A 22,905-nucleotide genomic window follows, 5' to 3' on the forward strand; every position below is an offset into this window, starting at 1 on the left:
CATAGACTATTTCATATTTATAGGCTATAACTAGCATCAGCATTAACTCATGTGGATGCAAGAGCTGTAGCCTAACAATAACCTGCTATAGGCCTACCAGATATGTAAAAATACCCAATCACAAGTAAAAACCCTGCATTCATTATGTATAAATACAAAAATATAGTGAACAAAACGAAGCCCACTGAAACAATCAAATCAACAAAACATAAGAGAGATTGGCAATTAAATAGCCTAGGCCTGTAGCTTATTATTACACATATAGGCTACTGACTTTTCACTTTTTGGTGGAAAAATTAACAACTTATCAAATTAAGTGACCACATAAAAAGACAGACGATTAAGTAAAAAAAAAAAAAAGTAGGCTATAATATTTCCTTTAAACTGCCATTGCCATTAAACTGAGCTTGAATATCTTACTCCTAAATTTCACATATTTAAATGTGTCAACAAATGTGATATTATGGGCCAGTGGATTGAGCAGGAGCCCCATATGCAGAGGTTCGAATCCCAAGTCTGGTGGCCCTTTACTGCATGTCATTCCCTCTCAAATATTCTGTCAATTAAAGGCAAAAAGTCCAAGAAAGTGATATTATGGGCAATGTTCAGGTATTATCTCACACAAAATCATATATTTTTGTGTGTAAGTGTAAAAAATAATAATAATTAAATTATTATTATTATTATTCTTTTTTTTTTTTTTTTGAACAATATAGCTAAAAGATAATATCATCCGTGAGCAGGAAAATATGTTCAGCCCGGAACCTTTAAGCAGCGGGTCCTTGTTTCCGGTGCACGCTCACCAACCGTTGCTAGGTAACCTCTGCAGAGAGGAGCCGCAGCAGGAGGAGGAGGAGGAGGAGGAGGAGGAGCAGGTGGCTGCTGCTGCTGCACCGCCGGATGTTGCTACAAGCTCCCAGTGAGTGACACTGTGCAGGTTTCAGACGCCCAAACTGTCGGAGCAGCGAGGAGGAGAGGATGGACGAGGGCACCGACTTATCTCTGACCATCGCTCAGATCGTGCAGCGGCTGAAGGGAAGTCATCTACACTCCCAGATAGAGAGACAAGCCAAAGTGAGTGGGTTTGCATGATGTGGCTAACGAGCTAGCCTGCTGCTGTCAATCACAGAGTGTCGGTATTATTATTATCAGCTGCTTTTGTGCTTCTCCTCCACTTCACCTTAACGCAAAAAAACACAACGTTTTCACAGTGAAATATCCAACTGTGCTTTGTCTTCTTATCAAATGTGTCATTTAGGAGTGTTTACATCAACCTGAGATAAAACTGGAGTCTCTCAAAGAGGATGTACGCAGTTTTCTCAAAACATCAGGTGGGTCCTATCTGCAGAAAATAATAATAATGCACCTGATGTTTTTGTTTTTATTGTGTGGTTGTAAAATGTGTTTTTATTCATTGTTTTACAGGCTGGGAGAAGAAGCTGCAGAATGCAGTGTACAGAGAGCTGCATGTGTAAGCAACATCCAGTCTAACACACACACATTAAAGGGATAGTTCCGTTTTTTTTAAAGTGGGGTTGTATGAGGTACAAATGGCCACTAAGTATAATATCTGCAGTAGAAAGGTCTCTGCCCCCCCCCCCTCCTTCAGAAACACTGGTGCATCATGCTGCACCGAGACACAGGCAGTACACTGTTGTGAATGGGGGACAATGAATCAGCGTGTTTTTGCCACCTACGAGGAGTCCCGTCTCAAAATAATACACCAGTTCAAGAGTCCGATATAAAGTAAAAATTTACAGCTGGTCAGAAAAAAGCTGTTTATCTGGAACTAACCAACTCACTCAGTATTCCTCCGCCCAGGTAGGCTTCACGATGTGCTGGATCCATTGACCTTTCAGCTGCTTGGTGTCATAACTGCGGTTGCTATTCTGGAGGATAGTTCAACTTTTCTAAATATTTAGAAGATGGTCTGTGTGTGTTGTTGTCCAGGATGCACAAACAGAAATGTATAACGGTCCCCTTACAGCTTTCACCGTATTCCTCTTCCTGATATTTTGTGATACTCTCCTCACCGGTGAGTCAGACCCAAACAGCTGATTGGTCCAGTGCATCGTGAAGCCCAACGGCGCGGAGGAATACTCAGTGAGTTGGTTCCAGGTAAACTAACTTTTTTCCGACCAGCTGATGCGTTGTAAATTTTTACTTTAGATCGTACTCTCGAACTGGTGTATTATTTTGAGATGGGACTTCTCGTAGGTGGCGAAAATACGCTGATTAATCGTCCCCCATTAACAACAGTGTCTCAGTGCAGCACGATGCGCCAGTGTTTATCAATGGGGGGAGCAGAGGCCTTTCTACTGCAGATACTATACTTAGTGGCCATTTGTACCTCATACAACCCCACTTCAAAAAAACTGAACTATCCCTTTAATACACACAGTGTGGCATCTATTTAATTGCAGTTCAGTTATTATGCTGGTGGTTTGCAGTGGACCGTATCACATTAGTAAATATAAATAAATGATGCATGAAATTCTCAATATTTGGTTATTGTACACTGGCAGCACGAGCATGTCAAGAAACAATTGGTCCACTTATTATGAAGCATGGAAACACCCGCCGGGCTCGTTAGTCTGTTAGATGCAGAGGAAGAATCTGTCCGTTTTGGCTTTTGACCAAATGTTGATCACATTAATGATAAGCACACACATACACACACACTTCCTCTTTCCTCATTTTGACGAAGCTTCCCCTCCCCTGGGTTGATACAGTATGTCTAACGCCTTTAAGTGGCTCCAAATCATTTATGTACACACACAGTATACAGTATATTTGTGTGTGAACACAAAGAAGAGAAAGTGTGAAGACTGTGATTTCTGTCTTCCCACAGAGCTGACACATTTCTACTAACCAGCTCCTTGGCAAGCAACATACAAAGTAAATTAAAAAGCATATGCACCCACATAGTATGTTTATATACTCATATCAAAAGCTAGGATGAGAGAAATCATGTGTGTGACCGTGAAGTATGTTAACGAAAAAAAGAAAAACACTGAAATTGGGCTTATTGTAACATAATAGTTGACTTTACACCTTATAAATAATGTTTTAGATGTATGTGCCATTTTAGTTTGTATCTTTATTAGAATCAAATTACAGTAAAACTCTTCGGCTGTGGTCTCTTACCTTCAAGGGTAACATACCCTCGTTTCTCTCTCTCTCTCTGGAGGTTCAGGCTGAGACGTCGGATGCTTAATGCTTTGCTGTTGAAGGACGACATAAAACACTGACTAATGCTTCGTTTTTGCCATTAGTCAGCCCTATGTGCTCTTATACGTGTTTAGATTAGGTCGGACGTTGTTTAACGCACTGAGACCTTGAGTCATTCAATATGCCCTGAGCATGCTCGGCATTGAAAAGACACGAGACGCATCTGGTGGAGACGTGTTCTGACTCATATGTTCTGGGCACTAATGGTGGCCGACTGCCTGCTTTTTTTTTCGTCTTCTTTTTTTTGAAATTACGAATCCGAACAATTCCTTTTGCTCTTGTTTCAACGCTGCACTTGAACTTGACATATTGAAATAGGAAATTGTTTACGCCCTCGCTGACTTCAAACTCTTAAATCTGTCGCTCTTTTTGGCAAAAACACAGTGGCATTTTTCTGTATTTACTTTATCATCCCTTCTTTTTCCCGTATACTGTACCGCTCCTCACCCCCCCTCCCCTTGCTCTTATATTTGCTTATTCTAGCCAGCTGCCCCCGGGCCATCCTGCGGCTCCTCCCGAGCATCTCAAAGAGCCGCTGGCCTACATGCGCAAGGCACAGGTCAGTCTGTCTCCTCTTATCTCCGTCACTCCTCACTTGTTCTTCTTCTACCTCCCTTACTCGTGTCTTTTTTGGCTTCTGAATTCAGTGACGTTACCTGCGTCTTCTTTTAAAAAAAAATTAATATATATATATATATATGTGTGTGTGTGTGGTTTCTTTGGCAGGCCAACTGGGAGAAGCGTGTCCTCAAAAGTCTGAACAGCATGAGCACAGAGCTGGGAGTGCCGCTGGCCCGCATGGTAGCTGTCAATCAAGTAGCATAATTGGTCTTAATTCTGGTTTTATGGTAACATCATTTAGTTCTCAACCGGCCCTCCAAAAATAACATTTTTGTCATATAGTGTCATTGTTTTCACGCCATGTTTTGGACAGTGCATCTTCAGCCTGTGTCACTTTCATCCTGAGGTTAAGTTTGACAGGAGCCAAGAGCTAGTTAAGCTGAGAGCCCTCTAGCTTTAGACGGATCATAAACAGGCAGGGCTGTTTGAAATCTCTTCATCAGTGTTATTATTATATGAGTCTTTGCACACGTGATTGTATTTATGATCAGAGAGGCATATTTTCAACATGTTTTGGGTGTGTGTGTATGTGTTGTTGAAATCCGTTCCTTCCTCCCTCTCCACAGAGGCCTGCAGTGGAACAGAAGGAGCTCACCAACAAATGGAACGAGATGGGCACGGATGAACCAGGTCTGGAGACGGACGATATCCAGGAGTGTTTTTTTTTGGCCCCCCCTGTGCATTCTGCCTGTTATGAAAGATTAGTGTTGATACGTGTGTGTGTAAACTGCAGCGTCGCACAGACACCGGTGTATTCAACAACTGGCTGATCTCTGAATGAGATCAACCACTTCGGTTCACCCTTAGCCTGTATTTATCCAAACAGGTTTCCACTTGTTGCTTTCTCTTATTTCATCTTCGCTGGCTTGCATCAGAAAGTCATATCACACCTGTCGGGTGAAAATAACAGCAACACTTGCCTGGACACGCTGATAAATTTCAGATGACTAGACGCTAAACTATCCAAGCTGAGAATTTGAATGTTTCTCTCTCTCTATAGTTAAAGTATATTTAAAGCAGAGTGTATATGCATTATATTAAAAACTTTTCCACAGCCGTCGGCTCTCAGCGAACCGACCATTTGCACTTGAGGCCAGCTCATGCGCAGAGAACGCGGTAATCACGGTGTCCTAACAATGCTATCACAGCGCGGCGGTGTATAATAACATTTAGGGCTGTGTTTTGTCCCCTGGCTGTAAACACTTTGGGCTGTGAATATAGAAGCTGTCCAGACTCCTTGGATGGAGCTCGCGATAACGAGCAGGACCCCGTCCTTCCCGTCCACAACCTCACCGTGCCCTCGCTCTCGGGTCGACACGGTACTTAAATTTACTGCCGTGCGACGCAGACGGCAGATGGAAGTCCCACTTAAAGCCGGCTGAAAGCTCCACAGCTGTCCTCGCACTATTTCCTTTTGACTTTCAACTGTCACGAACGCATACAGAAATATAGTTGGTAAAATGAACTTCATGGCTGGATACATTTGTGTAGTCTAGATTTTACAGTTCTTAAATTACATATGTAAACACGTTAGTACATTTTGTGAAGTGTCCTTCACAAGTGCAGCTATCAACTGATGTTTTATTTAGATGCATTCAAGTGTTTGTATATCTGTGCAGATTTAAGCCACTTCAGGCCCGTCTACGCCCCCAAAGACTTCCTGGAGGTAAGCAGCACCATCTTCTCTGCTCAGGACATCCAGCACTATTTGTTTTATTTGTGTGTTAAAGGGACAGTTCAACATTTTGGCAAAGTTGCCTATTGCTATAATCCCTATAGTCATAGCAGTAGGTTCATTACCTTTAATTATCAGTGCATGTTGTTTTGAGATCAGCGGGGCAGAGACGTGAGCTGCTCAGCGAACACAATGGAGGTGAACGGTACAGGTCCCCTGTCCCTCATCAAACTCATCAAATACACAATCCAACAACTCCAAAACACTCTGGTGGACAAGTTGTGACCTGCACATTCACCACGCTATGAGATACTAATATAACATTATGAGACATAGTTGTTTTGGAGGCAAATGCAGCCGGAACTACATTCCAGACACGGCTGCTGGGCGGAGTGATTCCCAAAGAGCAAGTAGTTTTTAGAGTATTTGCTTCTTGTGTCTTAATGTTCCATAATTATACATGATTATTTCATAGCGTGGTGAATGTGTAGGTCACAACTTCTCCATGAGAGCGTTTTGGAGTTGTTGGATTGTGTATTTGATGAGTTTGATGAGGGACAGGGGACCTGTACCATTCACCTCCATTGTGTTCACTGAGCAGCTCACGTCTCTGCCCCGCTGATCTCAAAACATCATGAACCGATAATAAAAGGTAATGAACCTACTGCTATGACTATAGGGATTACGGCAATAGGAGAATTTGCCAAAATGTTGAACTGTGCCTTTAAAGAGGAGACAAGAACATCATGGACTACATTAATGCTTTCTGCAGGTCTTGATCAGTTTGCGGAACCCGAACCACGACAGCAGCGAGGACGTGAGCACCAGGAGCCACTGGGGTCTCATCCAGGTTCCCCTCAACGTCCGGGACATCCCACAGCTGGTAGGGACCCTGTGGATATCTGGTTCACTTTGTATTGCTTTTTCATACATGTCTCTATCTGCAGATGTTTTGTCCATTAGGGACCTCGTCGTGAGTTCAATGCACATAACAGTATATCCTTTTACGCTGCTCCAGGAAATGAATGTGTAATGGATTTGAAACTTGCATATTGTGTGCTTTTTTTGTGTGTGTGTGTGTTGTTGTTGAACTCACAGAGACAGGCCTACTCAGAGCTGAATCTGACCACAGGGCAGCTGGGGATTGATGACCATGCACTCATACATCCAGGTATTCACAAAACGTCCAAATGCATTTCGTCATCCGTCACAGTATTTTTAAAGGAATAGTTATGGGAACTACATGTTGAACCATTCCTTTAAAGGGACAACGAGGAGTTTTGGAAAGCGAAGTGTTTTCATACTTCATTTCCCATGAGCCTCAGCACGTCCGGTGAAATTCTTGGACCGGTGCAAGACGGACGAAAGCGAATACATTTGCCAAGATTGTTTTCATTAATCAAGAATGAAAGTCGGAGGTTCAAAGACAATCAGATACCGTCGTAGTTCTGACCATAAATGGCGATTCGGTGGCGTTATTCCCATGACCCGTCGGGCAGCGTCCGCAAAACCAAAAGTAGGAAATGCTTGCCGAGCTGACCACTAATAATAATAAAGACATAACGATATATTTATCGAAAATTGACCCATTAACAAGTGTGGGTAACAGATCCATCCACATTAATATGAGACTCTTTTATAACCAAATATAAACTCCTTGTTGTCCCTTTAATACTGGTAAGCCAGATATTTAAAGGACCAGCGTGTAGGATTTATCTGTAGTCTAAAGGCAGAAATAAGTATGTTTTCATTAGTGCACAATCAACTAAAACTAAGACTTATTCAGTTATCATTAGCTCGGAGTTACATATTCATATCTGCACAGGATAGCAGCTCAGAATGAACAAATCAAACATTTTTTTTGTTTTAAATGTAAAGGGAATGTGTCATCTGTAACTTCATGCCTTTTGGAGATCATTTCATCTTTTTGACCAGGGGTGCCCAAACTTTTACATGATGCCACTGTAGTTCAGTTTTAATATTTTGCTTGGTTATGAAAGAGACGTTCACAGAACTACCGCTGCAAACTGTACAAAGATGGACCTCGCTAACCTGGTACATAAAAAATTGACCCCAAAGCAGTCACATTATTGCACATTTATTCAACATTACCCACTCCAGAAGTACACAGTGCAACTCTTGAAGTACAGCCATGGGTGCTATTCCAAGTACTGCAATCAATGTGTACATTTCAGCTATGAATGGACACAACAAAAGCTCACGCTGTTCTGTGATCTCATCGCACAAGACTAAGATACAGGAAATGTCTTGCGTTTAAAGATCAATCTGAGCATTTTATGAATCGATATCGGATCTTTCAAATCAAGATCAGTATGAATCAGAAATGTTGTCATGTTTTTATAAACCCAGCCCGTGTTTAGTGGGTCTAGATGCCACTAAATCCTTCACACTGGTTCTTTAATTGTTCCTGTGTATCGTCACAATCACATGTCGCATGCGTCATAGCTTTGTACAAAAATTTACTGCTGCGCTGCTGGTTTGGACAGTAGTTAGCTTAAGTGGCCTCTGAAGCTTTTAGGGCACTTTATTCCATTAAATATATAGAGCATGTGACTGGTAATACTGTAACATAGAACAGTCACTGCTTACACCAACCATCCAGCTGCCTTTTGTTATTAAACCTAAACACATTTCTTCTGCAATCAAACACTAAATATGACTGAAACAAATGTGTTTACCTAATGAGCACTGGGTTTTAATGGTGTATAAACCACACTGGGCTCATACACTTATACATATCAGCACGCACTGCTTTTCCTGTGCCACGCGGACGTCTGGGGTTTCTCAAAACAATATCTCTGTTAAGTTCAGATATTGACATTGTTACTGTCTGTGTGTGTGTTTGGGCTTTAAATAGAGCCACATCTGCCATCTCTGTGTTTGTAAATCAGGGAGATAACATTAGACTGAAATACTGAGCCGCCCGCCACCATCCATCAGAGCATTACTGATGAATCAGCTTTGTTCTGTCTTTTGTTTTCTCTCTCTGACCCTGCGCAGACCTGTTCGAGAACGAGTACGTTCAAGTCGGGAAGAAAGGTGAGTGTTTGCTTTCAAATAGTTGACTTTATGTTTTCTGTTGGATTCACCCCTCATTTGAAGTATTGACATGAATGAACAGAGGCAACAAAGACGACAAAGAACACATTATTACATTATCATTATTAATCACTAATCGCTGTTATTACTGCCTGAGTCTGTATTTGCTCCCTTACATCACTGTCAACAATGAGAATAAACTTTATATAGCACAATCCATGTACAAATTGCAAATTGCAAGTGCTCAATATAATAACAGATGAAAAACACACTGGAAAAAAAAGTAGAAAACAAGAAGTAGAGGAAGCTCAGGCTCCAGTTTCAATCCTGAGTCTCTGCCTTTGAACTTAATTTAGACTATTAGAGATCTTATCTGGAGAGCTGTATCAAAACTTATCTATTTATATCAACAGTAAGAATAAAACTTGGTGCTAGTATGAAAAGTGAAAAGGCGTAGAGGTGTAATGCAGGAAAAGAATCAGAGTATAAATCAAGCATAAATAAGTCACTCAGTATAGTTCTAAATATTTGTTTGACTCGATCGTCGATCACCAAATATGCCCTGAAAACACCTAACGTCAGCTCCACTGTTCCCCCCTGTCAGGTGCTTTAGCCTTTAACTCATTGCTCTGCTATGAACGCGGTGTAAACAGCGATCTCATTATGGACGCCAATCAGACGTCAAATCGACAAGAGCCTGAAAAACACGGGCTGTATTTTATATACACAGCGACACGGTTCCCCGTCCACCACTTTACCCTCGGCCGGCTGCGCGCTGGCTCTCAAACGCTGCGCCGCGTCCCAGGCCAAGTGTTAAGTGCACTCAAATAGGAAATTTAAGAGGCAAGGAGTGTGTTCGTTTATGTTATGACTGGCCAGCACCTTCAGTCAAGGGCTGTTTGTTTTTGGCTACTGTCGCAACACAGATTTAGGGTAGAGGGGGAGATGTTTGTTTCCAGTATGTGCCACAAGTGTTTTTTTCTCTCTTTCTGAAAAGTTGTGTAATAATGACCAATATGGGAATGTCTATGTTATGTTTTTAAAAAAAATGTTTACTCATTCGCATAAGTGAGATCGTTAACCATCATGTCTGTCCGAGCGAGGCCGTATTTGACCGTCCAGTACATCCAGATTAATGCGTGACGTGAATTTTAGTTCAGCTTCAAGACACTCCATTTCTCTCCTGATTGATCTTGTCCACGTTCCCTCGTAGAAAACAAACCTTGTAACAGTTTCAGAGTTGACCTCCCCGCCTGCTGTCGTGCAGGTGCTCCTGTTCCCAGCTGACTCAGTCGGCCCTGTACCATTTTGTGTGACTGTCTGGTGTTTGTACATATTATGTCACTCTGCTGGGAAGTCGGGAGGTTTTTCTACTGATCCTTGTCGATCAGTTTTCAGATTGGTCCGACTTGGTGTCCAGTCAAATGTCAGGATTTACATAGTTTCACGCTTTTTTTTAGAATCATTTTTATTGATTTTCAAGAGAAAAATAAAAGAGAGGGAGAGAAAAAAACATAGAAAAAAGAAGAGATAACAAAGATCACATAACATACAGAACACAGCACATCTTGGATTACAGCAAAGTTACGATGGGTGCTATAAACAAAAACATCTAAGAGCAGAAAAAATAAATGAATTAGATAGACATATACAGAATCACATACGCATTTCCACTGTAAACCTTTATACAATAGCCAATGTCTACAAGCTCTCATTTTTAACACTAGAACCGCCGTGAGGTCATTTTGACCTCTCTCGCTTCTTAAAATGCACCTAACTCTGTTTGCGTAAAAACCCTATGTCTCCCAGTCGGTGACTTTTCCTAAAAGTGTGTTCTACATCATCTTATGCGTTTTCACGATTCTAGTATAAAAGAGAACGAAAAAAAGAGTGATTTTACCTTGAACAGCCAAGAGGTCATTTTGACCTCCATTCATTCTAATGCAAAAATGCAAAATGTACTGCATTTATATAGCCATATATATTATAAAGCCAGCCAGGCACACAGTTCAAAACACTTTATGGTAATGCTTCACATTCCTATACATACACATACTTTACCAAAAATAACAATAGTCGTTGCTAGGCAACCAATTCTTTATTTTTCTATTTTTCGAACAGTGTGTGTATATAAAAAATGATATAACTGATTTTCCAATCATTGCAATCTGGGCTAAAGAATGTCCATTTAGTCACTCAGTTTGTCAGTTAGTTAGTTAGATAGTTAGTTATTTAGTTAGTTGGTCATTTTGACCTCATCCCACAACACAACACGAGTTCAGATATTAGAAAGTTGTCAAACAGTTAAAACAGGTGTCAAACAGATAGCAAATGAACATTACTCATAAACATTGAACATAACAATGACAGTCCCTTGCTCTCATGAGAAATGGACATGAATTCAGAAATTTGTAACAATTTTGAAAATTTTTATATACACACACTGTTCGAAAAATAGAAAAATAAAGAGTCGTCTATATTGGTTGCCTAGCAACGACTATTGTTATTTTTTGTAAAGTATGTGTATGTATATGAATGTGAAGCATTACTATAAAGTGTTTTGAGTTGTGTGTCTGGCTGCTTATATAATATATATGGCTATATAAATGCAGTCAATTTACCATTTTTGCATTAGAATGAATGGAGGTCAAAATGACCTCTTGGCGGTTCTAGGAGTACATGGAATGTTGGCGGTTCTAGTGTTAAGGTAATTCATTACCGGGTCCCATGTCTTAATGTGTAATGTGTTAGATTCTCCCAATCACAAATTATATGTCGGCACAGAGTCCATTTTCCACACACATGAAATCAGCCTTTTTGCAATCACCATCCCAAACTGAATAGCTCTTCTTTCAAATTTATTGACAGAAAAAAGGACATAGTTTCACACTTTAAATGGGATTATGTGACCTCTAGGCAGCAGTCATAGCCTGGTTAACACCAGACCTCATCTCAATGTAGATTGATGACTTACAGAGCGAATAAAAACGCGCGCAAGGCAGCATGGGTATACCCAGGCTACAGGAGTCAGTGGTGATGAGTGACAATCATGGGATAATAGATGACTCTTAAAGTCAGTGAACTGTTTTGGGGTTAATGTAAGCTATGCAGCAAAATTGACACAATGTTTGCTAACAACAGATGCATAACTATAGTGATAAAATGATTATGTGTTTTATTGCACATGAAATTCACTTCTTCTATGTGAGAAGAAGGGGAAAATGTGGAAAACTGGACCTGACTGATGACTATTTTTCATTATCAGAATATTCTGTTGAACAGTAGAGTACAGTACAATATTAATGATACAAACACTTCTGAAATGCCTTCACTTAAACTTAATATCTTGTTTGTTTAATGACATCAACACAAGAAACCGAGTATAAAAATGGTCATAATTTGTGATTGTGACACGGGGGTGGTGTGTGAGCTGGAGTGTTTCTTGGCAGCGAGCAGCGACTTCCTGGAGTCTTGTCATCGCTGTGAGCTTTGCCAGGCAAACCCAGTGGAGACTCCAGGAAGTCGCCGCTGCTGGCAAAGACTTTCTCCAGCGGACAGTGTTACTTCTGGACTGAGCCAGACAAGCTGTTCCCCTTCACTCGCCTCCAGTCTTTATGCTAAGCTAAGCTACGATATCTACGTATCTCCTGGCTAACTCCCAGCTTCATATGTGATGGACAAACATTGATTCTCTCATCTAACTAGACAGTGAATAATCCTCCCTCTCTTTCTTGTGTCTCTGTCTCTTCAGTGGTGATGGATCAGGACAGTGCAGGAGCGCAGCAGTACAGCAGGCAGGGCTGCCCCACCGGACTCAGGGCCGACCTCTGGGCCCTCATCCTCAACTCCACCAACCAGCCCCCGGTGTGTACACACACAGAGTCACAGACACACAAACACATCACTGAATCACACCACACGCAGCTGCAGTGATTCCCAAAGTTTACTACCACGGTATACACTCAGGTTTTCAGCTGCAGGACTTGTTTTACCGTTTAAGGTGAACACACACACAGAACTCATTTGATTTGATTGATTTGATTTGACTAGATTTTATTTAGGGAAAATGTGCACTTCGTTTATTCATTTAAAAAAAAAAAAGGATGGCTGCACCAGATTTAGCAAAGAGCTAATTTTCATCTGTAGTCATAAAGAAAACATAAAATATACATAATGTTTTGTACATTCCCACACTCATCACATAACATACAGTATATGTATTTAAATTTTTTTTTAATAAATTTATTTAAAAGGGACAATACACATTAATGAACATCAGTACGGGTGTACAGATGTAAATGCGTCGGAGTTAGCAGCCTGCTAATTTGCATCCGCAGTCCACATCATATAAACATTCATACATATACATAAAGTGCATGTCAGAATGAGTTCTATAAAGTGCCAGTTTTTAAAGTGCAAGTGCTAATTACATGTGCAAATAGCATCAAAATTGCACTGAAGAATAATATAGTAATTAAAATCTGTATGAAAGTTCAAATGTGACACAAATTATACAAAGTGCATGTCTAATATATGCTATCTAAACTTCAACAAACAACATCAATTAACACACAAACAAAAATCAAAAAGACCAAAAAAAGAGAGCAAACAAGAGGATACGACAAGACAGAGTATAAAACCGGTTAAAGACGACAAGTACAGGACTAGAATCATACACAAAGGGACAAAAATCACAGACTTGACACTTGGTATGATGACATTACCACTGCACAGTGGAGGCCTACATATGGATCCCCAGCTGACCTACATGTCCTACATAATCTGCACATTAGACACCGCGGCTGTTTATCTCAGCTCGCAGCTCGCGGCTTGTGCCATGTGTACAGTCTCTTAGATAATCAAACGCCGGCGATTTAGCACAGTTAGCCCAAACACAGCGGCCTGTGCGGCCTGTGTGGCAGAGCGCTGTGTAAACGCTGGAGTCCAGAGTCTCCCCCCGTCGAGGCCAAGTCGATAAAACAATACTCGCGACTGGGAGATTGATTTGGAAAGGGGAGAGTTACGGGGACCTGACGGAGGCCTGGAGAGTCTCAGCGAGGACTCTGGGCGACACGAGGGCAAACACATTAACCAGTCAGTGTTAGCTCGTCACATTATTTACATTGTCTTGCCTTTTTATTGTGGATTTTAAAGTTTTAAAACCACTGCAGTGAAAACATTAGTGCTTTTGTAGGCTTAAAAATAGAGATTTAATTATTCCCCTCTAGTCTATTACATCTGCAGCTACAGAAATTGTGTAATATGTTGAGAAAAATGTTATCAGTTGATTTTATTCATCCAAGGTGAAACTGCTGTGAACTGGGTTTTCACTTAACAGCAGCAAGACGTACTGTATAATAAACGTTAAACACTTGAGCAGGACTCATTTGAACTCCCCCTCCGATGACTTTGTCCATATAACTGCAGCGGTCTCGGTGTCCTGTCTCAGCTGTCACGGTAACGTCTCTGTTTCTGTTCCTTCCACACTTCCGCAGCACCGGTCGCTGCCAAGCTGCCTCACAGCTGCCACAGAGGAGGTTTTTACTGCTCCGTCCACCTCTTGTCGCCTGCTCCGTGCTTCATTTATGACAAACTGTCCAGAACCGGAGACGCGTTTGAGTTTAACCATGTGGTTCGGAAACGCGATACCCGTCCTTTAGGCTCGGTTTAATCCTGCTGTCGTCACTGTCAGGGAGAATACATAATGTTGATTTAAAAGTGATTTAAAGAGGGTGATGGATTTCTAGATAAAACATTCAATCATTTACTATTCAATTATTATTAAGTATTATTAAATTACTTTTATGAACCCTACACGCTGCATGGACTAGTTGGATATGATCTTTATCTTACTGTGCACATGAAACATGTCGGATCTTTGCCTTTACAGGACGTGATGCATTATGAGCAGCTAAAGGCTGGAGTCATTCAACATTACCTGCTGGTGGACAACCTCATCTACAAGGTACTGGTCCTGTCTGCCTGACTGCACAGGCAGGAAAAGGCGAAACCCTTAAACCTGAATATTCACCAAAAAAACATTTGACACCAAAGTTCCTAAACCTGTCGGTGCAAGTTTAACGTTGTTTTCTGTCCTGTTCATCACCAGGATGTGAAGCTCACAGCCAGTAATGACGACTACTACTTTGTGTTTGAAGATTTCCTCTACCAGGTGAGCTCTTTCTTTCCCAGTTCAACTTTCCAGCTGCTGAAAACTTGGTTTCAAGTATTACTTTGTAATATTTTTCAGATTTATGAGGAAAAATTTCTTTAACTTAAACTCAAAAACTCATAGTTTTCATTGGTTGATGGGGGTTTTATTGACTTAAGCCATTATAAGCAACCCATTCCAAACTTTAATCACATTTAGGAAAAAGTAAATCCATGCCATGACAAACCAATGAACACATATATACAATACAGAACTCACTAAGAATAAGTTTGACTGACTGTAGCTTCAGTAAGAAATTGTGTGTTTTACGTTAGAGTGAAGCAGCGACGACTGAAAACTAACAGACAAAGATATTTTATAAAAGCTTTTTATCGTATGTATTGGACATCAGCATTGCACCATAGTTAAAAAAACAAACTTGAAAGTCTTTTTGTGCATATTAACATGATTATTGCCTGCTGTAATTAGTATAAATGATCATAAATGTCCTCCGCTAACGTTCAAAATAGAGCCATTATCAGCGCCGTGTCTCCTTCAGTCCACTAGATAAGAGCTTAATCATCAATAATGACTTGTTTGTCCGCCCCAAACATTTCAACTTGTGTCAGTTCTCTGTCACATAAGGAACAGTTTATTATACCAGAACATTCCTACTTTATCTACAGGTACGTTTTTCAGCCCAGACGGATACGACTTGTTATTATTAGCTGCTCTGGTCGACGCTGCTCTGTTTGCATGCGGCACTCGGCCGATAAACACATATATATATCCTTGGCAACCGGTTTATTCAGCAGCTTTGAGCAAGTGCATGCTCCTCGGCGGCTGACCTATGAGCACACAGGTGTCGGAAGAACAAGGCTGCGGTTATCCCTGTCAATATTGACCGGAGATAAACTCGCTAGGCAGTGAAACAATCTGCTAATTGTGGGAGGAGGAGTGTGGATTCACACATGCACAGGGTTTTAGGATCTGAAGAAATTAAATGAGGAGGTGGAAAGAAGTAGAGGAAGTTCTTCAGAGGAGTCTTGATGTGCAAGTTTGCCAGATGTCACAAAAATATGAGATGTTTCAGGAGAGAAAATACGTACTAATGATATTTGGAGATGAATAAATGTATTTAGCTCTGTCCTAAAACCGAATGTCCCCCAGTATACAATCCATCCAAAGAGACAAAAACACTTCAAGTACGACAGCGGGACCGGACCACCCAGGTTCTGTAACCGCCGAAGCAGTGGTCAAGGTCAGACAAGAGGCAGCCGAGACACACGCTATATAGTTCCTCATTTGCCAGGGCTTTTTTTTTTTTTCCCTATTCTTCCATTAACGAGGCTTTATGAATCGCTGCCCCGTCAGACAGATGATCCCCCTCCTCCAAAAGTAATTCATCTTAAGTGGTGGCTGGAAATGAAATCTGTTCCCAAAATGACACAGAAATTGGTAGTGTAATGGAAAGAGCTCCCACTTATACGGTCGTTTTTGCGAAACAAGTAGTCCCATTTGACGGTTGCTTGGCCGCCGTCTGCCTCGGTACATCCTGAACCGCCGGATCCAGGTGTACTGCTTTAATGACATTCTTACCCAAGAGGCCGTCATCTCGAAAATATACAAGCGTATTAACTGCAGTCGCTCCTGTCCCCTGTCATCAGCCAGTGATGATATTACATACCGCACATGTAACCCATCTACAGTGGCAAGAAAAAACAGCGTTCAGCATTTATTTGTTAATTTCATGGTCTAAATTGAACAAACTAATAAAATCTTTGTATTCTTCTTTTTATGAATTGAAAACATTAGTATGCGAACTCCTCGGCTAAATGGAAGCAACAAATGCTGCTGTCAGGACTTATCAAACCTAGAGTCAAGTCAATGAAACCAGATCGGAGGTTTGAGTTCGAGCCATTCTCACTGATGGAAAACCACTTACGCATTATGGGCTGGCTGCTCATAGGAAACATCTGCTCATGCTGTAGAGAAGATCTTGCAAAATGTTGCAAAGTCACCTTTAGATATTCATTAGTTTAATGGAGATGGTTGAGGAGTTCTTTGGCTACACTCCCTAAAATAAAAGTTGGTGTACAGATAAGGTGACCACAAAGGCAAAAGACGAAACAGCTGGTTAAAGGGATAGTTCAACATTTTGGCAAATTCGCCCACTGCCATCCCTATAGTCATAGGACCATGAAATAATCATGTATAATTATGTACATTGCTGTCAAATGTCTTGGTGAAAATGGCTACACATTTGCCTCGAAAACAACTCTGTCTCGTAATGTTACATTGCACGGTGAATGTGCAGGTCACAACTTGTCCACCAGAGCGTTTTGGAGTTGTTGGATTTGATGAGTGTTAGCTGAGCAGCTCACGTCTCTGCCCCGCCGATCTCAAAACAACAGGCGAATTTCCCAAAAATGTTGAACTATCCCTTTAACATCTCTGTTCAAAATGATGCTGTAAATCATGGTGCATTGTTGCACGTTTACTCTCCACACCTCCCAAACTTTAATCCAGTAGAGATGCTGTGAAGTGAGCTGCTCACACCAGACATCCTGACAACATGTCTCTAACAGTCCACACTTCCTCTTGGACAATGTGAAGATCTGATCTCAGCTGGTCTGAGGTTGTTGCTGCCAAAGGAGCTTTGTCTGGTTATTGAATATCTAAGACTTCTCTTACTTGTTCTACTAGTGTTGTTAATGTTGGTGTCTTAAACACACAGTGTTTGTCTGTATTTGTGATTTGGATAAAGATCAGATCACATTTTGTGTAAGGTCAATGCAGAAAAACAGATTTTTCTTGCAAATGTGTGTTAGATGATGCTTCAAGGTTTTATGCTTCTTGGAACATCTGTTCAATTTGAATCCAGGGTCAGTTCATCTTGTTCAAATGTGTGTGTGGGACTGTGTGTGCGTGTTTAATCCCAAACCTGTGTGTTCCCAGGTGTTGCTGTGTTTCTCCCGAGACACCGCCGTGTTGGACCACTTCAAATACAACAGTGCCACTCCTCCTAAATCCTACATCCAGGGTGAGATGATGTGCCCTTCACCAAGGACACACACACACACACACACACACACACACTTAGACACTGGTAAAAAGCCACAGAGATGGTGCTCAAAGTCTTTGCTTTACAGGGAAAGTGGGAGATGAGGAGTGTGCTGTGGTTTATCCTCCCAACGGTGAGTCTGCATCTTGACATAAACAAAACAACACGACAGTTTTAGTATTTCCTTCTAGCACTGACTTGAAAATCTCATTTTGAACAGGTGTGATCCCTTTCCATGGGTTTTCCATGTATGGTGAGTACGTTTCCCGGGTGGGCTAATGCTTCCAAATAGAGAAATTAGCAGTGTGTGTCAGGGGAGTGTGTGTTTGTCCCACAGTGGCGCCTTTGTGCTTCCTGTACAACGAGCCATCCAAGCTGTACAGTGTATTCAGGGAAATGTACATCCGCTACTTCTTCAGATTACACTCCATCTCCTCCTCTCCCTCGGTAAGACAAGTCTCAAGGTGGAAACTGTTGTGTGTTGTGTGTGTGTGTGTGTTTACGTGTGTGTAGTAAACACGGTGGCACATGTGCTCCTGCAGGGTATAGTGTCTTTGTGCCTGCAGTTTGAGCGGCTGCTTCAGACACACCTGCCTCAGCTGTTCTACCACCTGCGACAGATCGGTGCACAGCCGTGAGTATATCCTGCACACACGCACACACACACACACACACACACACACACACACACACACACACACACACGGTACCAATGCCAATTCAGGAGAAATTCAGCCACACACATTTACTGTAATACTCAAACCATGCATGACAACTCTGTAATTATAGCTTTCCTTACACCTTCTGACTGACATGTTAATGATCCATTTACATGTAAAAAAGGGAAGTTTCTGTATTTACCATAAAAGGTGCGTTTTCCTCTCTCCTCTGTAATTTCCCCTTTGTTCCTATCAGGAACATTTAGAGAAAATGATATTTTACATTTAGCTGTTGCTTTAAGGCGTATGAGTCACATCCCATCCATGCACAGATGTTTTATTCTTGAGGTTTTGCAGTTTTGTTGCAGACCTATAGTTATGATGTACTGCCATCTTGTGGCGCATCACTGGAATTTCTTCTTTTTTTTTAACCTTGAATTTGAAAAATTTAGATTGGGTGAGGAGGTTTGTGTTAAGTCTGGATTCTCCTCAGAGAGTTATATTTGCTTATGGAAGATCTCAAGCTCTTGTGGCCACCAGGCAAAATAACGATGATGATGTTTATGTCGTCAGGCTGCGTATTGCCTTTAAGTGGATGGTCCGGGCCTTTTCTGGCTACCTGTCCACTGACCAGCTCCTCCTTCTCTGGGATCGTATCCTGGGCTACGACTCACTGGAGATAGTTGCAGGTAGCCACACTGATTACAATCATTTTCAATTAACAGTTATTATAACATAACTTATGACACTTGTTGCCTTATTATCTCTTTTTTTCCCCTCCTTTTCATTCCCATCTCCCACCGTACTCCTCATCTCCTCTTTCCCTTTTTCTTTTCCCATGTGTCATCCTCCTCTCCTCTCCTCTCCTCTCCTATATCACTTCTTCTCCTCTCTTCTTTCCTTACTCTCACCTCCTCCAGTCCTAGCAGCTGCTGTGTTCGCCTTCCGAGCCGAGAACCTGATGGAAGTGACATCACTGGCTTCAGCTGAGGTATGGTCACTTCACGTTACACCTGTGTGTGTGTGTGTGAGAGAGAGAGTATCACTGTGTGTGTGTGTGTGTGTGTGTGTGTGTGTGTGTGTGTGTGAAACCGTGTCGCCCACATACCCCTGATAGGCTGTAAATAGCCGTTGATGACCAGCCAGTACCAGTAACCCAGTGTCCTAAAAAGAAACTGGATGGTATAGACCCTCCACCTCCCCAGCCTCACTCATGAAGCAGCAGTCATGTTGTAAAGTCATCATCATCAATAAAGACCGGCGGCCATCTTGTGCCGCAGGGACGTGTCAATAGACTTCATCCTGCTTTTCAAATTTGGCAACGACGCAGCTGAACGAGTGGATCCTGAATCAGCCTCTGCACTGTCGCTCACGTTACATGATTACAGTAACCAGTAATGTAATTCTTGTGCAATTCGCCTGCACTGTATACCACACCACACCCGCTCCCATACTGTGGCGCGGCTATCATATGACTGAAACTAAGTAAACCACACGATGACTCGCCTCTCTCGCCGCCCCCCTCCCTCTCCCCGAGGGTGATGGGGTTAAACTACAATGTGACGCATGGGGCGACAGGCAGATCTGCTGCTCTAAGATCCCGGCCACCGCCACTATTTGCTTGCTCATTTGCCACCTGCCCTCAGGAGGAGGGAGGGGAGGGGAGGAGGTATCATAACACACTGCTCCTTATCTTTATATTTAGAACCTCGGGCCCTGCGTTGAAACACTAAACCCTCCTTCTAAACACGATAGGGTCCCTAAATTTAATCTCCCACCGATCCAAAAAGGACAGGGTGGGGAGCGGTGGGACTCTTTAAGCATTGGATTGTCGCTTCCCGAGGATCCTGCATCATCATTATGCGTGTCGTGTCTTTTTTTAAATCCTTGAAGATGTCTGTAGGAAGGGGGTGACGGCGTGCTGTATAGTCACTCTCCTGGGTTTGGGGAAGGTGGGGTGAAAAAAAAAAAGATGAATAAAAGTTGAGTAGTGGATTTGAATGACAGGCCTTATTTGTGTTTTGTTTCACGTACACACCGCAGGCTGTCCTCGCCGACCTTTCCACTCTGAAGGTCATGCCACTCATCCAGATCTTTCTATTCGCCACCGCCATCTGAGGGGCCCGCCACGCCACGCAACGATCAGGAGGCGCTACGAGAGGCCACTTCGCTACGCCATAAGAGCAATCATCCAATGATCATCCAATCGGAAGAAACACTGGAGCAACAAAGGCAAAACCCCCTCACACACGAGCATCAAACACCTCACCCAATCAAAACGCCAAAACCTCCCTCTCTTTAGCATGAATGCACCATAGATAGCGAACCCCCTGTATCATGTTATTAGATATTTACGCGGTATATAAGTATAGCCTACAGACCGGTACGGTTGAGCTAACCTCCATAAGCCATATGCTCCGCAGGAAAGACGATACACACGGCAGCGCTTGGATCAGCTGAGAAGCTCATTAGGAGATGAGTAGCATGCAGCAGTTAATTGTATTGGAAGAGAGAGAGAGAGAACAACAGCAACGTCTCCAAGCTTGGCTAATGAAGTGTTAATTAGCTCTTGCAATTTATTCTCCTCCGCGGCTCCTGCGTGTGTTTTAACACTATTAGATAAAGCTGTTGCTGATGAACCGGGGGGGAGAGGGGGGAGATTGGAGGAGGCATCAGTCAGCGCCGATGCGTCGAAAGGAATCGTGTGTGTGAACTGAATCAAAACTGTGTCTCATCTGATCCGAAGCTGCTGTGTATTAAGCATAACGTATTGTATTTATGAAGGAACTGCATATTACTGCACTATTAAGGGATATTTAGCACCTCCAGTGCCAGTGTTTATTTATTTAATTAATTTTACATTGTGAACATTTTTCAATTTGAATTATGAATTTACACCCTGAATGTATTGACCTATTTCATCCCACAAAAAAAAGACACTTTGGTTTAAATGCAATCAAATCTCTTTTTCTTAATTTATAACAGTATGCTTTGCCAATGTCTTTCATCACATCACAACTCATATTAATGTTTATTACGCCCTCATACTGACATCTTTTTAATAAAAAAAATCATAATTTATCGAATCACTCCCTCGATTTTAATTCTATTAAACCTTAAAATGTTGGACAGCTTTTTTCCCCCTCCCCTCCTTGCTCCACATTTGAATGTTTCTCTCCCGTTTGTGTGACACGGTAAATATTTGGACAGGGCGTGCTGTGCTCTGCGAGGATAACCATAGGCATTTGTGGAGAAGGTGAGGAGGACGGGTAAGTGACAGGTAGCAGCGTTGCATTCAGGGACCTGAGCGTCTGCCCTCTCCTCCTCCTCCTCCTCCTCCTCCTCCTCCTCCTACACGTAGCATCTGCTCTATCCCTCCTTGGTTTTGTTGGCTGCCTTCCTCCCTGCTGCCCCCTCTGCGGGCTAGTATCGAATTATGCTGCTCTTCTCTTTCGCCTCTCGCCGTCTCCCGGGTTCCTGCTACATCTGCCACCTGTTTACTAGCACTCCCACGGCCGACGACTCTTTTTTATCAGCCGTGCGCCTCCTTTGGCCCCACAGAAGCCTGTTCCTCCCTTTAGTGATTACTGTAGCCCTGTGGCCGGCCGGCCGGTTGGCTCACACGGCAGTCCCTCCTGGTGGCTGCTGTGCTGCATTGCAGGCTGATGTGTCCTGTGTCCGTCATCACCGTGAGGCTGGCCATCGCTGAAAGAGTTCTCCCTGAATGCCGTATCATGTACACTGAGCTTATTAAGTGTTTGGACAGCAGCGAGGCCTTGATGTTTCGCGTAGTTGCTCTCATTACTGACGATATGAGGTTACGCTTTTGAACCATATCAAATTAAACAGAGTAATGAGACAGTTCTGTGTTCCCAAAAGCATAGGGACACATCCAAGTAACAGTTAGGTTTACCCACGTCGCACTTATAGGATTAGGAAAAACAAAAACCTACATTTGCCTGTAGTCTCATCTACACAGTTACATCAGCCACCAACTTAATGATCCTATACTACTCAGTGAAGTATTAAAAGGATAGTTCAACATTTGGCAGATTTGCCTATTGCCATAATCCCTATAGTCATAGAAGTAGGTTCATTACCTTTAATTATCAGTGCATGTTGTTTTGAGATTGGCGGGGCAGAGGCGCTAGCTGCTCAGCGAACACAATGGAGGTGAATGGTACAGGTCCCCTGTCCCTCATCAAACTCATCAAATACACAATCCAACAACTCCAAAATGCTCTTGTGGACAAGTTGTGACCTGCACATTCACCACGCTATGAAATAATCATGTATAATTATGTAACATTACGACACATGAAGCAAATATTCACAACTACTTGTGCTTTTTAAATCACTCTTCCCAGCAGCCGTGTCTGGAAAGTAGTTCCAGCTGCATTTGCCTTGAAAACAACTCTGTCTGATGTTAATGTATTATTTCATA

The 22,905-nt window shown here is 42.2% G+C and overlaps 2 protein-coding genes across 3 annotated transcripts in view; one reads left to right on the plus strand and one right to left on the minus strand.

The window, feature by feature from the left end:
• The window catches only part of tm4sf5 (transmembrane 4 L six family member 5), a 252,573-nt gene extending 246,036 nt beyond the window's left edge, over positions 1-6,537 (minus strand). Inside the window, exon 1 of the mRNA XM_085759956.1 lies at positions 6,521-6,537. The gene's annotated coding sequence lies outside the window, so the exon portion shown is untranslated. The remainder of the gene's footprint in view (positions 1-6,520) is intronic.
• Positions 839-22,405, plus strand: tbc1d19 (TBC1 domain family, member 19). 2 transcript variants are annotated; one of them, XM_085759951.1, is made up of 21 exons: positions 839-1,074; positions 1,259-1,331; positions 1,426-1,471; positions 3,715-3,790; positions 3,958-4,032; positions 4,419-4,482; positions 5,472-5,518; positions 6,300-6,410; positions 6,626-6,698; positions 8,549-8,587; positions 12,339-12,451; positions 14,478-14,552; positions 14,697-14,759; positions 17,697-17,781; positions 17,891-17,935; positions 18,023-18,055; positions 18,140-18,249; positions 18,345-18,436; positions 19,035-19,150; positions 19,382-19,452; positions 20,505-22,405. In XM_085759951.1, the coding sequence occupies exons 1-21, from the start codon at positions 979-981 to the stop codon at positions 20,577-20,579; spliced, it is 1,578 nt and encodes a 525-aa protein (XP_085616077.1). In that variant the 5' UTR covers positions 839-978; the 3' UTR covers positions 20,580-22,405. The 2 variants fall into 2 exon arrangements, with proteins under 2 accessions (XP_085616077.1, XP_085616078.1); XM_085759952.1 differs by lacking the exon at positions 8,549-8,587 and having other exon boundaries at positions 860-1,074; positions 20,505-21,410.
• Positions 22,406-22,905: the final 500 nt, after the last annotated feature.

This window comes from Trachurus japonicus, chromosome 18 (genome assembly GCF_045865225.1).
Source record: "Trachurus japonicus isolate A0001 chromosome 18, Traja_1.0".
Classification (NCBI taxonomy): Eukaryota; Metazoa; Chordata; class Actinopteri; order Carangiformes; family Carangidae; genus Trachurus; species Trachurus japonicus.